Genomic DNA, 17,180 nt, shown 5'->3' on the forward strand with positions numbered 1-17,180 from the left:
AAGTCAATTCTTAGCAGTGGTCTTGAGAGTAATTCTAAGATGTTTGATAAATACAGGCCCAGGGCCCGTCATTGATGTCATTGACATGAACCAATCACTGAATAGTTGTCCTTATTTAAGAATATTCTGAGATAAATTAATATTGAATAGTGAAATTCCTAAGAGGAGTTTACATTCAACACACATTTGACAATAAAGAATTTAAGAGAATACATTATGATATGAAATGAAAGATAAACACGTTTTGCACCATGTCTTACTTAAAAATGTTAAACTGGTGTGCTGTTAACTGACCTGCCTATATATAGCTTAGATTTTTATATAATCTGCTACCTTCCAAAAGAAAACCAAACTCGTGTGAGGAAGAAGCACTCACTACTACTTGCTGAATTAGTCAAACAGCGAAAACATTATAAAAGGCAAGTTCAGCCCAACATTAACTAGTGCTCGGAAAAAATGATGCCTGCTCCAAATGATACTGTTTGATTAACTTGTCGTCAAACTTTTCGAACACATTCTCCCTCTCTTTAAAGATTTGCACACGTCTCTATCTCCTCACTGCCATCACAAGCCCCTGGCAACTCCTAACCACTTAAGAGACCTCTCGAGCTGCCTTAAATAACTCGGAGAGTAGGAGGGATTCTTAGCTTCAAGAAATTTGATAACTTGCTTTCATACTTAAGTTTGAAAGTAGGAGTAAATTTTTATTAAGTCATTAATTCCTAAATTTCGATAAATCTCAGCACTTAGGACTAAAAGGGCACTTTGAGAAGCTTGATAAATACAGGCCCAGGGCCCAGCCCACGGGCCCGGCCCAAATTTCTTAAAGCTAAGATTCTCTCTTACTCTCCTAGTTACTTAAGACAGCTCGAGTGGTATCTTAAGTGGTTAGGAGTAGCCAGCAGGGGCTTGTGATGATGGCACTGAGGAGACAGAGACGTGTGCACATTTTTCAAGAGTGGGTGAATGTTTTTGAAATGTTTGAAGATGAGCTGTTAATCAAATGGTATCATTTGGAGAGAGCAGGGATCATCTTTTTCAGCACTGGTTAATGTTAGGCTTTATTAAAAAAAATATCTGTGGTTTGACTGATTCAGCAAGCAGTAACGCTTCTTCCTCCCACATGTTCGGTTTTCTTTTGGAATTCATGGTGGCTGATTATATAAAAAAATCTAGGCCATATATAGGCAGGTCAGTTAACAGCACACCAGTTTTAAGTTTGTAATTAAGACTTGGTGGAAAATGTGTTTATCTTTCATTTCAAATGTGTATATTATAATGTATTCTCTTGAAAATTCTTTATTGTCAAATGTATGCTGAACGTAAACTCCTCTATACTGAAGGAATTTCAACATTCAATGGAATTTCAACATTCAATGGAATTTCTACATTCAATGTAAATTTATCTGAGAATATTCTTAAATAAGGAAATCAAATCAGTAATTAGTCCATGCCTATGACATCATCCAAAATCCTGTTTGTGGCACAGCAAATTGTTGTGAATCAACTCTAAAGGGGGTCGCACACCGGACGCGGAGTTCGGTGGCGCGCCACGTCTTTAAAATTCGAACACATTGTTTTCAATGAGTGTACGCACACCGGTGGCGGCATTCGGCGCCTGTCCGCGGCGACTCAGGAAGTTGTTCTAAATCCTGCCGCGCCACAGAGCGCCATTTCAAGGCTTTATATTAAAAGTATATTATTGTTAAGGTATACTGATTTCAACCTTTGCTACAAGACACATTTGTTTTACATTCTGAGTTCAACAGCTTGAATAAAGTCTAAACATATTTTGGGGAAATGTATAATAAACGTAGCCTTTTAAAATGTGCGCGTCTGGTGTGCGATACCTGAGACGCTGCGCGGCGCGCCGCCGAGCGCCGCCGAGATCCGCGTCCGGTGTGCGACCCCCTTAAGACTGATAAATACGGGCCCAGTGCCCATATTCATAAAGATTCAAAGAGACCTCTCAAAACTCCTAGCTTAAAACGTTTGGTAACACTTTATTTTAAGGGTTCAGAATAATGCACTAATTAAGCATTAATTAATGATTAACTTGTTCACAATTAAGCATTAGTTAAGCACCAACACGTAATTAAAGATTAATTTAACATTAATTATGCATTAGTTAAACTAGTAATTAATTATTTGTTTGTTTACAAGTATACACTAGTTAAGCATGGACACAATAGTAATTAATGATTAACTTAACATAATAGAAAGGGCATATTAGCCATTATTTACAACTTAATAAGCCATATATTATTTTTGTGTAGTGATGTAATTATATTTCTGTGCCATTCTGTTGACTAAAATAGTGTAATAAAGCAAAGTTGACCCCCTATTCTAAAATGAAAGTTTTATCCTCTTCAATTATTGCACTTATTGAGTGATATTCAAGTTTACTAACCAGAATAAGCCAATAATTAAGCCTAACTACCATTAATACAGTACTAATAAAGGCAATTTGACCCTATTCTAAAGTGAAAGTTTTATCCTCATTAATTATGGCACTTATTGAGTGATATTTAAGTTTATTGACCAGACTAAGTCAATAATTAAGCCCAACTGCCATTAATACAGTACTAATAAAGGCAATTTGACCCCCTATTCTAAAGTGAAAGTTTTATCCTCATTAATTATGGCACTTATTGAGTTATATTTAAGTTTATTGACCAGAATAAGTCAATAATTAAGCCCAACTACCATTAATACAGTACTAATAAAGGCAATTTGACCCCCTATTCTAAAGTGAAAGTTTTATCCTCAATTATGGTAGTAATTTATATAAGTTAATAAGCAACTTCTACAGACACAAAACATTTTTTTGTCTATTTGGATAAATGGTGAAAGGTACAACATGGGTTGGCAACATTTAAACAAACGTGGTTTTACAGCAAAATACGTTAAATATATTTTATATCATATAAAAATTTAAAATTTTCCTTTTACAATTTTATAGATACATGTTACTTGGGACCCTAATTCCTCACAAGCTCCGCAACTGGTGGTGCTTCCGGATGACCCCGTCGGCCCCCCACATGCGCGGCCGAAGGTGTCTTTTGGGGCACCTGCGGACGAACAGATGTTGATCGCTGCATTGGAGAGGGAGTTTCAGTTCTTTAGGGATGAAGATTCGGCTGTACTGCCTCCCTCTGCGAGAGTGGCAACGGTCAAGTCGGACCCGGAGTGGACCGCTATGCTTTCCCGGGCCGCTGAAAAGGTCGGGCTTGAGTGGAACCCTCCACCACGTCCCAAACCTTCTAGGTTGGACGACTGGTTTCGATTGGTGCCTTTCTTCCCGGAGGTGCATGAGGAGCTGACTAGGTCGGGGAAAGCACCGTTTAGCGCCCGCGGGCGACCTGGTGGCTCCTCCCTCCTCACTACCCTTGACGGCGGGTAGGCCAGGGGATATGAGGGTCTCCCGCCGGTGGAGCGGGCCGTTGCAATGCAACTGTGTCCGACATCCGTCTCTAGCTGGCGCGGGGACCCGAAGCTCCTGTCCAGGGCTTGTAGAGTCTCTTCCAGTCTGACCGCGAAGGCCTACAGGTCCAGTGGCCAGGCCGCGTCCGCCCTGCATGCCATGAAAACCGCCGCCCGTACTATTGGCCAGACGATGTCCACTTTGGTGGTCCAGGAGCGGCATCTCTGGCTCATCCTGGCCGATATAAGGGAGACTGATAAGACCCGGTTCCTGGACTCCCCTATTTCGTCGGCTGGGTTGTTCGGCGATGCGGTCGAGAGCTTTACCCAGCAGTTCTTGGCCGCCGAGAAGCAGACAGAGGCCACCCGGCACATCGTCGCTGGGGGCGTCCGCCCACCGCCTCCCCCGCTCCCACCGCAGCCCAGCAGCAGCCTCCCGCGGGAAGGACGTCCAGCCCGCTCAGGCCGCTGCCAAGCCAGGTGGTAAGCACCGTCGTAAAAGACCCTGAGATGGGCCACCCAGAGATGGAGGATCCTGCTCGACAGGAAGTGCAGCAGCACCACTTCCTCCCCCTGGAGGAGGGCCGGGGGGCTCCCTTGTGACAAATACATCTGTCTGCCACTGGCCACGGCCAATGGTACCCAAAACTTCACAAAAAGAGCAGTTTCCAAATTCTCTGGGTGCCAAGAGGCGCTTGGTGGTGTTCGACGCTTTCATGACTTGTCACCCTCAGGCGCCTCTCCAATCGCCCCTCAGCGGAAGCAGGTAAGGCCACGTGCACGCAGACCCCACCACAGGCCACCTCCGCGCCGTCCGGGTCGGGGTCCCTGCATGCCGCTGCGCTGCCCCGCTGTGGGTACGTCTGTGGTGCCGTTAGTCCCGTTGGTGCAGTCGTTGGGGCCTGGCTAGCACTCCCCAGCCCATCCTGCTGGCTCATCTGCACCATCAGACTCGGCTATGCAATTCAGTTCGTCCGGAGTCTCCCCAAGCTCAGGGGTGCTCACTTCCCCTCTGTGTTGAAGTAGCGCACCCCGGTGCTTCAGGCTGGGATTGCAGTCCTACTAGCGATGGACGCGATCGAGCCGGCCCCTCCAGCCATTTAATGTCTCGGTCCTCCCGCGACACAGACCGTTTCTACGCTCTGTGGTCAACGGAGGAGCATATCAGTACGAGGTCCCACCCTTCGGGCTAATGGTGCTCCTGCACCTCAGCCAGTTGGGGCTTCGGGTCAACTGGGAGAAGAGCAAACTCTGCCTAACGCAGAGGTTCCCTCTTCTCGGTTTGGAGCTGGATTCAGTCGCCCTGACAGCGCACCTCACAGAGGAGCACGTCCAGTCAGTGTTGAACTGCTTGAATTCGTTCAAAAGCAGGACGGCGGTCCCACTGAAACAATTTCAGAGGCTCCTGGGGCATATGGCTTCTGTGGCGGTGGTCATGCTGCTCGGGATGCTCCATGTGAGACCGCTTCAACACTGGCTACACGACCGAGTCCTGAGGTGGGCGTGGCACAGTGGAGTCTTAGTTACACCGAAGTGCCCCCAAACCTTCAGCTCGTGGTGGAACCCTGTGTTTCTACGGGCAGGGGTGCCCCTAGAACAGGTATCCAGGCATCCGATTGTCTCCACAGATGCCTCATCCACCAGCTGGGGTGCCATGTGTAACGGGCTTGCGGTTTCAGGTCTGCGGACGGGGCCTTAACTGCAATGGCACATCAATTGCCTAGAGTTAGTAGCAGATTGTCCTACCCTAAGCCGCGTCAAGACGCCACTCCAGGGCAAGCACGTTCTGGTCCGTATGGACAGCACTGCGGTTGTAGCGTACATCAACAAACAGGGTGGTCTACGCTCCCGTCGCATGTCACAACTTGCCCACCACCTCCTGTTATGGAGTCTGAAGTATCTGAGGTCACTTCGTGCCACTCACATTCCGGGCCGGCTCAATCGTGCGGTCGACGAGCCCCCACGGCAGCCAGTGCTTCCGGGAGAGTGGAGACTCCACACCCAGGTGGGTCAGCTGATTTGGGATCGCTTCGGGGCTGAACAGGTAGACCTGTTTGCCGCCCCGGACACGGCCCATTGCCAGTGGTTTTATTCCCTGACCGATGGGACCCTCGGCACGGATGCGCTGACACACAGCTGGCCCCGGGGCCTACGCAAACATGCGTTTTCCCCAGTGAGCCTTCTTGCACAGGCACTGTGCAAGGTCAGGGAGGACGAGGAGCAGGTGCTGTTGGTGGCGCCATACTGACCCAACAGTACAAGGTTCTCGGAGCAAGTGCTCCTTGCGACAGCACCTCCTTGGCCCATTCCTCTGAGGAAGGACCTCCTGACTCAGAGACGGGGCACCCTCTGGCACCCGCGTCCAGACCACTGGAAACTCCATGTCTGGTCCCTGGACGGGACGCAGAGGTTTTGGTGGCCTGCCACAGGCTGTGGCAGACACCATCACTTCCGCTAGAGCTCCCTCTACGAGGCACCTCTATGCGTTTAAGTGGAACCCTGTTCGTCGACTGGTGCTCTTCTCACCGAGAAGACCCCCGAAGATGTTCGGTCGGTTCGATATATACATTACAGCATTCCTCACTGACTGACGTTCAGGGCGCAGCCGTCAGAAAGAGCAGAACACGATTGGCTACTTGCGCGATGACGTAGACCACAGACACGCAGCCAGTGCTCGGCAAGTTTTAGCTACAAAAAGAGTTTCACTGACTAATACAAATGTGACTGGACGAGCTTCCACAAGTAAGGAGAAAGAATCAGAATCAGAATCAGAAAGAGCTTTATTGCCAAGTGTGCTTTCACACACAAGGAATTTTTTTTTGGTGCTGAAGCTTCCAGTGCACATAAACAATACAATACAACACGGTAATAAAAAAAATTCTAAGAATAAAAATATGAAGAAAAATATGAACAGTATAAGGTCACGGTTACATTTAGTCAGAAGACATAGATTATGAGCATTTACAGTATTTGGGTGGTAAGAATAAATATAAATAATAAATAATATAAGTAATCATGATGATTTTACCCGCTCTTTTCCTCACTCTGGAAGAGTACAGGTCCTGGAGGGTTGCAGGAGGTGATGGTGAGGGTGTGAAGTGCAGATCAGGGTGGGTGTGGGGTGTGAGACTGGGCTTTTCAAACCTGCAGTAGAATGCATTCAGATCGTCAGCCAGTTGGGGATTCTCTACACCTCGGGGGGATGGTGACTTGTAGTTGGTGAAAAACTGGTTTTTCAGCTTTTCAGAGTAGCTTGTTTTAGCAACTCTGATCTCCTTTGTCAGTCTGTTCCTGGCTTGGTTATACAAGATCTTATCCCCACTTCTGTAAGCATCCTCTTTGGCATGACGAAGCTGTTTGAGTTTCCCAGTAAACCATGGTTTATCATTTGTGAATGATAAGAAAGACTGGGTAGGAATGCATGTATCCTCACAGAAACTGATGTATGATGTTACAGTATCTGTGAGCTCATCCAGATCGGTGGTAGCAGCTTCAAAAACAGTCCAATCAGTGCAATCGAAGCAGGCTTGTAAGTCCTGCTCTGCTTCATTAGTCCATCTTTTTACAGTCCTTATTACAGGTTTAGCTGATTTCAGTTTCTGCCTGTAGGTCGGTATAAGATGAACCACACAGTGATCAGACAACCCCAAAGCTGCCCGTTGGACGGAGTGATATGCACTCCGTTTAATTGTTGTATAACAGTGGTCCAGTATATTACTCTCTCTGGTGGGACATGTAACGTGCTGTCTGTATTTTGGCAGTTCACGGGAGAGATTTGCTTTGTTAAAATCTCCAAGAATGATTAAAATAGAGTCTGGGTATCTTTGTTCTGTTTCAGCTATTTGTTGAGCCAGCTGCTGCAGTGCCGCGTTCACGCACGCGTCTGGAGGAATGTAAACATTCACGAGAACGAACAAGGAAAATTCTTGTGGCGAGTAAAAAGGTTTATAGTTTATGAAAAGCGCCTCTAAGTTAGGAGAGCACATCTTCTTCAGCGTTGTTACATCTGAACACCAACTTTCGTTAATGTAGAAACACAATCCACCACCTCTCGTTTTCCCTGTTAGTTCCGTGATGCGATCCGCTCTGAACAGCTGGAAGCCCGGCAGATGTAGTCCGTTGTCCGGAATGGCTTCACTCAGCCAGGTTTCAGTGAAGCACAGTGCAGCAGAGTTATTAAAGTCCCTGTTAATGCGGGAGAGGAGAAGAAGTTTGTCCGTTTTGTTAGGAAGGGATCGGAGATTCGCAAGATGAATACTGGGGAGTGCAGTGCGGAGGCCGCGCGAGCGGAGTTTAACCAGCTCGCTGGCTCGCTTCCCTCGTTTGAGTCCGGCCGCGCGTTTTAAAAACACAGCTGCCCCTCCAACGAGAATGTCCCGCAAAACGTCCGAATATTCAAAAAATATAGATATGTTGTCTGGTGTGTGTGTCCTAATGTCCAGTGGTTCGTCTTTTGTAAAACGGATCGGAAAAGAATGACTTAGCGCAGAACAAACAAAGAAAAACAACACAATAACTGAGGAGCTGCACACCGAGGCGGCCATCCGCGGCGCCATCATGATGTAAAGAAATAGTTGATAAGAGAAGAAAGACTAACTTGGCGTGGAAGTGGTTCGGCTATCTACAGCACTATTCACACGGGATTAGTATTATAGGGACCTCTGTGATTTAGAAATGACTCCCTCACATCTGAGTTTTGCGTGGCGCATTCGCACGAGATAAGCAAGCCTGTGATTTAACTTGAATTTACTGACTGCTCCCTGATACGATAGACTTCGTTATAGATAGGCTATATAGCTGTATGAAATCATAAACAAGCATCGATATCGTTTTGATTATTTTACAGTAGCCTAATAAATAAACATAATTTCGTTCAGTTAGCGAACAGACACCATGAACTGAGCTCAGACCAGCGGCAGGAATCAGATTTAATTTATCACGAGTGAGAAGCTGACGATATACGGCGGAAGATTCAGTTTCAAATGCAAAAGTGGCTATTTAAACAAGCTTGTCATTGTACTGTAGGCTACTGTTCAGTTTTTCATTAAGAACAGTATTGGTGTTAATATTAAACACACCATTCAATCAGATTACTCCCAAATTGATACTCATTCTAAAGTGAAAGTATAATCCGTGTGGGCGTGGCTGCACGGGAATTCAAAACGGTGCATTATGAATCCAGACTTTATTCTTCGTGAAAGATAAAGATAGAAATGCTCACAGGAAGAAAAAAAGTGTGCAAAAATTATGTACAATCCACCTAATCCTGACCATATAACAGAGATGTCGATTCGCACGGGACTATCACAGGACCTCGGTGTTCGGCAAAATATGGTAGGTAATTAATTTGCGGGGGAATTTTTACTTTACAAATTACAGACACGGCCGATTCGCACAGGATTAAGATCACAGACATTCTCTGCAATTATTACAAATCACCAGAGGTCCCCAGATAATACGAATCCCGTGCGAATGGGGCTGATATTAAACTTCAGGTTTCAGTGTGATGCAAAATGTGCCGGAGAGGTGCCGACTAGGGGTGTAACAATACATTGACATAGATGCATCAATCTAATGTCTAACAATACGATGACAAGCGTTACAAATAATCCATGTAGACTATTTGTGTAAGAGGCAAGTGGCACATTTGTTTTAATACTTTCCACATTTGCACACAATGACATGTAGGGCCTATTAACACCAACGCGTTAATTCTCGTTTAAATTACCTTTCAAAGCTTGTGAAAGACTGTCAGACATGGCTTCACGAAAATGTATCATTTGCTCGTGTTTAAAGCCTTGCAAAAAGCAGCGTGCACTCATCTCAAACAGAGCACATCGGCCACTGAATTTAGTCTTCTTTTATTTATTTTTTGTGCATCAGTAGATAAATGTCTATAGTTTTGCATAAAAGGAGAATATAGCGCTATGAATCGTTCTTCACTGAAATTTAAAACTTAAAAGAAAATGCTCAATTAACTGCGTCTGCGAAGTGAGAGTCTTATGTGTATTTGACAGTGATTTCACATTTCTTGTTCGTATAAAGGCTAAATGCAAATAAAAGGTGAACATTAATTTATTTGTACCGTTTTTATTTCTAAAATATTATATAGTTTTATAGGAGGAGGTTTCATAGACTTGGCAAATAATTTTTTCAGAAGTTTGTAGGTACAGACATCCTTTGTGGCAGTTCTTGGTAGTTTTTCTAAAGCTTTTATATAGTTCATATCTATATCGAAATTATATCGTATCGACCGAAATTAAGAAATATATCGTGATATAAATTTTGGCCATATCGTCCAGCCCTACGGCTGGGCGACACTCAATACGTTCGCTAGATTTTATAGCCTACATGTAGAACCGGTATCTTCCCGTGTACTCACTTCTCATAGTCAGTAGCACCGAAGTGCCCGTTCTAGTGTCGGCTTGCTGCGCCACTCCCTTCCTCATGGAACGGATACGTGTGCTTATATGCTCCAGTCGAGTTTCCCAGTATGGCAAATCCTGTTGAGTCCTCCGCAACCCGTGGCAGTCAGGCGTGGTGGAGCGTCTGACGCCAGGTCTAACACTCGTATGCAGTGTGGAACTTGTGTTAAGCTGGATTGCATATGTAGTGACCCCCTCAGCAGTCCCATATGTTATTCTCCATGGCTCAGTGCGGTGACTGTCCCCTGCCCAACAGGGCCGGGGCCACCCCTGGGACTCCGTATGTAGCACTGCCTACGGCCAGTCCATACGTGTAATTTCCACACGTTATCTCCATCGGGGAAGTGTGGCTTCCACAGTGGCCTCCAGGGGCATGCTTTCCCAGCGTTATCCAATAGTCCACTGTTTGTGTCTTGTGGGATGGCAGTGTGACTCTCCCTGCAGGAAACTCCCCGCCCGTTGAGATGGGGTCCGAGGGACTCCGGCAGGGCGCTGGAAGTGGTAGTAACTGTGGCATTTTCAATAGGGATCCCAATTTGTCGGTCTAAGTCCGACGTACGTCGCACATGAGCGACTGAAAGGGAACGTCTCGGTTACGTATGTAACCCTCGTTCCCTGAAGGAGGGAACGGAGACGTACGTCCCATCGCCACAGTTGCTGTACCATCACTGCAGTTCGAGCCACAGGTTCGGCTCATCAGTGAAAAACAACAGTGCGTGGCGATCGCTTGCGCTTTATACCCGCGCAGCGGGGCGGGGTGCGATATGCAAAGCACGCACGCCAATGTTCATTGGCCCATTTCTATATCTCGAAGCTGATAGGGGCTCCCAGAAGTGATCCCCAATTCGTCGGTCTATGTCCGACGTACGTCTCCGTTCCCTCCTTCAGGGAACGAGGGTTACATACGTAACCAAGACGTTTTGTCAAATGCATTTTTTTTTGCAGTCTTCTATATAGAACCATTTTTAAGTGCCAAAAGGTTGATTTCTTGTCATTAGAACCCTTTTAGCATAAAAGGGTCTTTGGAGTATACACTTCTATATATAACCTTTTAAGGGTTCCAAATACGTAGTGCCGATAGAACCTTTTCTTCTAAGAGTGTACTTTAACGGCAAGGAAATACATTATTTTATTGTTATGAATATAATCTTACGAATCTATTGTTTCGTATGATAGACGTTTAAGGGGGGTTCCTCAGAATTAAAGCAGTCAAATGAACGTGATCATGCTAAACATATATAAACCTCTAAATAAAAGGGTTATTGAGCTGCGTTTGTCTCACGCTTATTATTTGTATTTCTATGACCACGTTGTTTGTGATTCTGGGTAACTTTGCATTGATTTTTCAGCTTTGTGCGTTATATTTTCACTAGGTTTTTTTTGTTTTTGTTTTTTTGATTCACATTTATTATTTTTTTATGCTTGACTGCAATACAATTTCCGTGAATCTGATCCCATACATCACATAGGAAAAAAAAAAAGAGGAAAAGAATTAGTGGTTTGCATTAGAAAAAGTATCTGGGCCCGTATTTATCAAACATCTTAGAATTACTCACAAGAACACTGCTAAGAATTAACTTAAGAGTAAAAAAATTCTTGGCTCAAAGCTGCGCTTAAAAGTTAGTTATCAAGCGTCCCAATCATACTTTAAGTAAAGTGTAGGACTAAATCTTAAGTGCTAGTCTTAGAGTGGATTTACGACACTTTGCTGTACCACAAATGGAATTTTGGATGATGTCATAGGCATGAACCAATCACTGAAGATATGTCCATATTTAAGCATATCCTCAGATAAATTCACATTGAATCGTGAAATTCTTAAGAGGAGTTTACATCCAACACACATTTGACAATAAAGAGTTTTCAAGAGAATACATTATAATATACACATTTTAAATGAAAGATAAACATGTTTTCATCCATTTAATACATTTTTTTAAACTGGTGTGCTGTTAAATGACCTGCCTATATATAGCCTAGATTTTTTTTATATATAATCAGCCACCATGGATTTCAAAAGAAAACCGACATGGCAGGAGGAAGAAGCGATCGCTACTGCTTGCTGAATTACTCAAACAGTGTTTTTTTTTTTTTTTTTTTTTTTTATAAAACCCAACATTAACCAGCTCTGAAAAAGATGATGTCTGCTCTGTCCAAACGATACCGTTTGATTAACTATTTGTCGTCAAACATTTCAAACACATTCTCCCTCTATTGAAAGATTTGCGCACGTCTCTGTCTCCTCAGCGCCATCTCCAGCCCCTACTGGCAACTTCTAACCACTTGAGAGACCTCTCGAGCTGTCTTAAATAACTGGGAGAGGAAGAGTGATTCTTAACTTTAAGAAAAGTGATAACTTGCTTTTATACTTAAGTTTGAAAGTAGGAGTAAATTTCATGAATTCTCAGCACTTAAGACTAAAATAGCACTTTGAGAAGCTTGATAAATACGGGCCCTGATCTGTTTATTGGAACAAGGTACTTTAATTCACATATTTGTATCCTGTCTGAATGCTTGGCTTCTCTATATAATTATTGTATATATTTATAGGCAAGCCATTTCAACAAACAGCCAATTATCTTGAAAAGAACATCAACCAAAGCGTTTCAACATTAGGGAATTTTGTTGAATACCTTAGTCCGTCTTTGAAAGTCTATTTTGTTTTTGTTGTTTCTAATTAGTGATGTTTCAGATTCGGCTGTCACTTCCCTTCCAACCAGAGGCTTGGAGTCACTTCGGGAACTCTGTGCTCGGAATGTCTGGGCCCTCAAAAAACTACCACCAATCAAGACCTTCAGACACCTAATTACAGCAGACCTGACCTACCCTAGCCACTGCTGTGCATTCAAGAACTTAAAGAAAAAACGGGGGTTTGTGGCTTTGTTTATTCATTGCAAGAAAACATGATTGTTTATTATATGAGTAAAGATCAGGGCCCGTACTTATCAAACATCTTAGAATTACTCGCAAGAACACTGCTAAGAATTGACTTAAGAGTAAAACAATTCTTGGCTCAAAGCTGCACTTAAAAGTTAGTTATCAAGCATTCCAATCATACTTTAAGTAAAGTGTAGGACTAAATCTGAAGTGTCAGTCTTAGAGTTGATTCACGACACTTTGCTGTGCCACAAACGGGATTTTGGATGATGTCATAGGCATGAACCAATCACTGAATAGATGTCCTTATTTAAGAATAGTCTCAGATAAATTCACATTGAATTGTAAAATTCCTAAGAGGAGTTTACATTCAACACACATTTCACAATAAAGAGTTTTCAATAATAAATATACATTTGAAATGAAAGATAAACATGTTTTCATCCATGTCTTAATTACAATTTATAAACTGGTGTGTTGTTAACTGACCTGCCTATATATAGCCGATATATAGATTTTTTTTAATATAATCAGCCACCATAGATTTCAAAAGAAAACCGAACTGGCAGGAGGAAGAAGCAATCTCTACGGCTTAGTGAATTAGTCGAACAGCGTTTTTTAAATTAACAAGCCTAGCACTGAAAAATATGATGCCTGCTCTGTCCAAACGATTAACTGCTTGTCGTCAAACATTTCGAACACATTCTCCCTCTCCTGAAAGATTTGTGCACGTCTCTGTCTCCTCGGTGCCATCACAAGCCCCTACTGGCAACTCCTAACCACTTGAACCACTTTAGGCCTCTCGAGCTGTCTTAAATAACTGGGAGAGTAAGAGTGATTCTTAGCTTTAAGAAATTTGATAACTTGCTTTTATACTTAAGTTTGAAAGTAGGAGTACATTTTTATGAATTCTCAGCACTTAAGACTAAAATAGCACTTTGAGAAGCTTGATAAATACGGGCCCTGGATTTCAATCCATGTAGTATTTTTGACTATGATTGAACTGTGGTGTCACATACTATAATTGGCTGAATGATTCTAAATATTTGGCTAGTATTGGTATTATTTGGGAGTATTTGGCTAGGTCAGAATGCTAAAAGCTTTAATACCTTCCTTTTAAATGTGTATTTTCTGGCTTGCAAGAATAAGGATATGTGCTCTTTAAATTGCAGGTACTTAGAGGACATAATTTGTAACTTGACTGCCAGGTATAATCAACTTCAAAAGAGGTCTGTTGGAACTTTTACATTTCCTGGCCTTCACAGCAGCATGGAACCTGGTATTGACTCTGGAGATAACATCTTCAGAGACACCTATGACCACCAGGACTTTTACAACAGCCTGCATTACCACACCTACTTTGATGGTCACCCAGATGATGATGTGGGCTTTGGTGAAACACTAAAGAACCCCCAGGAAGACACCAGTCATGAGTTTGACAGTCGCTATGACTACATTGTGTGTGAGGAGGGAGAAGAGGTTGCCTGTTTCCCTGCTCCTGATGAGTTCAACCCTTGTGAGGACATCATGGGTTTCAGCTTTCTAAGAGTGTCTGTGTGGTTTGTCAGTTTGCTTGCTGTGTTGGGTAACCTGTTTGTACTGTTGGTGCTGCTCACCAGCCACTACAAACTGTCTGTCTCAAGGTTTTTAATGTGCCATCTGGCCTTTGCTGACCTTTGCATGGGCATTTACCTGCTGCTCATCGCTTCCGTGGACCTCCACACACGTTCTGAATACTATAATCATGCAATTGATTGGCAGACAGGTCCAGGATGCAACCTCGCTGGGTTCTTTTCTGTCTTTGCTAGTGAACTGTCGGTCTACACACTGACCACTATTACCCTGGAACGCTGGTATGCCATCACCTACGCCATGCGCTTGGATCGTAAGTTGCGTCTGTCCCATGCCTCAGTCATCATGCTGGTGGGTTGGATCTTTTGCTTCCTATTGGCTCTTATGCCTCTAATTGGGGTCAGCAGCTACCAGAAGGTCAGCATTTGTCTGCCCATGGACACCCAGACACTTATAGACCAGATATACATCCTATGTGTGCTTCTTCTTAACATCCTGGCTTTTGTAGTCATTTGTGCATGTTACATCAAGATCTATTGTGCGGTTCACAACCCCAGTCATCAGTCTGCCAACAAAGACACCAATATTGCCAAGCGTATGGCTGTACTCATCTTTACCGACTTCCTCTGCATGGCACCCATTTCATTGTATGCTATGACAGCTGCGTTGGACCACCCACTCATCACTGTGTCAAACTCCAAGATCCTCTTGGTGCTCTTTTACCCTCTGAATTCTTGTGCTAACCCTTTCCTCTATGCCATCTTCACCAAGGCCTTTCAAGGAGATGTCTTTATATTGCTTAGTAAAGTGGGTCTCTGTCAACGTCGGGCTCAGCTGTTTCGAGGTCAGACAGTTTCTTCAAAGGCAAGCAGCAGAGGAATCACCAGGCGTGAGAGGGAGCTAACAGGAGCAAAGGAAACCCCTATTTCCCTTCTAGAATATCCAGGCAACCCGCCAGCCACCCAACGGCAGGAGGAGAGTGATGGGCGGGACACTTGAAGCCTATTTGTGAGTCCAGGCAACAACAACTGGAACACAGACTTCTCACAGAGTTGGGATCCAATAAACTAAAATGCATAGAAAATTAATTAATTACTTGAAAGGTCTGCATTGATAAAAATGAATGAATTTTATGTTGTGTATTTACAGCTTTCCAAAAATGCTTACACACAGTTTTTGAAACTATGGCTCCATTTCTCAAAACTCCAGGAACAAAACCACAAAACACACATACGACACTTAATTATAAGCTATTTTAACTCTTCTAAAATGCTATTTTTGTGTGGTAACTACACACAAACATAAAATGATTAGCCATATACATGCCAAAGTACACACAGATGTGAAAAATGTAAAACATTACTTCCTTGTTCAGTGTGTAGTGGAGTGGACAGGAGTCACTCACACACACACACACACACACACACACACACACACACACACACACACACACACACACACGTATGTGCACAAATACACCACATATATCAAGCATGCTGTGTTAGTTCAGGCAGGGCACTAGTCAAGCTCCGCTATCAGCTGATTGGAAAAATTCCCAAAAAAAGTCTGCGGCTTGGCCCTTCCCATCATGGAACAAGAATTGGGCGTTCCTGGTAGCGTCTCATTGACCAGTTGCGATGAGTTTCTCAAGGCACATGGGTATGATGTCATATTCGTGATTTTATTTTTCCCAATCCAGTTCAGCGAAAATGCCCTGCAACCGATTCTAAACATTTAATTTGGCCATGTCAATCACAATAATGATTGCCTACACACAACCATGATCCCTAAACCTACCCATCACAAGAAACATTCTGCATTTTTACATTTTCAAAAAAACATAATTTTTACTTTTATACATCCATTTACATTGTGGACACACATAATGGTTTGTTTCGGCGTAGACATACACGGAGAATCGCATGCGGGGATGATGGATCGTTTAGGTGTCGAGATTTGCACGTAATCACACGGTGTAGACATACACGCGGATAGCTCAAAATGCATACAGATAACATGCCACTTGGCTTTAGGAAGTGCCGTGTATGTTTACGCAAAGTCATGATGTCATGTTGCAAGATGCTAGATCTTATTTTGAAGCTTCTGTTTGAGAAAAACTAACTAGCGAATGTTGAACATATTAATCCGGATGTTGATAGCTAGCAGTTCAGCAGAAGAGGTGAAGAAGAAGAAGGGGGCATTCCAATCTGCGAAAACGGTAACGTCCACCAGCACGATAACGGCCATTTGTGGTCACAGTTGGATGATATTGCATACATTGGCAAAAGTGATTTCCCTTTTTATGAGGCTTTCTTATTGTTTAAAAAAACTAAGGCGAACCAGTTACAAACATGAAAGAGTTTGTTTGTTTTGATTGTTTATTTTTGAAGTCTAATAAAAAGCCCATTAACCTGTGCATCATTGAGTCCTTCATCCCTTGCCTCACCTGGCAATAAGTAACATTACAAATATTTTATATTTTAAATGTCATTTATTTTATACTTAAAAACTACACTAAGACTCTACAACATTTGTCAGTGATAGTGATATGTCACAATACAATTTAAACATATATAATATGTGGAATAAAGATATATGTCAATATTTGGAATTTCTGATTGCTGTGCATATATAGCCAGCAGCCATATCATCCTGTAGGCCAAGGCTGGTTTCCCACTGCTTGGTCAGTACCTGGATGGGAGACCAACAGGGAAAACTAGGTTGCTGCTGGTAGAGGTGTTAGTGTGGCCAGCTGTGTGGGTCCTAATAGTATAGTGATGGGGGAAAAAATACTGTCAAAGAGCACCTTTCTTCGGATGAGATGTTAAACAGAGGGTGTGACTCTCTGTGGTCAATAAAAATCCCAAGATGTCCTGTGGCTGC

At 43.4% G+C, this 17,180-nt stretch overlaps 1 protein-coding gene across 8 annotated transcripts in view; it reads left to right on the forward strand.

Annotated features, from left to right (window-relative positions):
- Positions 1 to 16,713, forward strand: part of tshr (thyroid stimulating hormone receptor) — a 258,468-nt gene extending 241,755 nt beyond the window's left edge. For all 8 annotated transcript variants that reach the window (XM_067417380.1, XM_067417385.1, XM_067417382.1 and 5 more), the window contains 2 exons: positions 12,530 to 12,718; positions 13,898 to 16,713. In XM_067417380.1, coding sequence (XP_067273481.1) covers positions 12,530 to 12,718; positions 13,898 to 15,296 — 1,588 coding nt within the window. In that variant the 3' untranslated portion in view covers positions 15,297 to 16,713. The remainder of the gene's footprint in view (positions 1 to 12,529; positions 12,719 to 13,897) is intronic.
- Positions 16,714 to 17,180: the final 467 nt, after the last annotated feature.

The sequence above is a fragment of the Pseudorasbora parva genome, chromosome 15 (assembly GCF_024679245.1).
Source record: "Pseudorasbora parva isolate DD20220531a chromosome 15, ASM2467924v1, whole genome shotgun sequence".
Classification (NCBI taxonomy): Eukaryota; Metazoa; Chordata; class Actinopteri; order Cypriniformes; family Gobionidae; genus Pseudorasbora; species Pseudorasbora parva.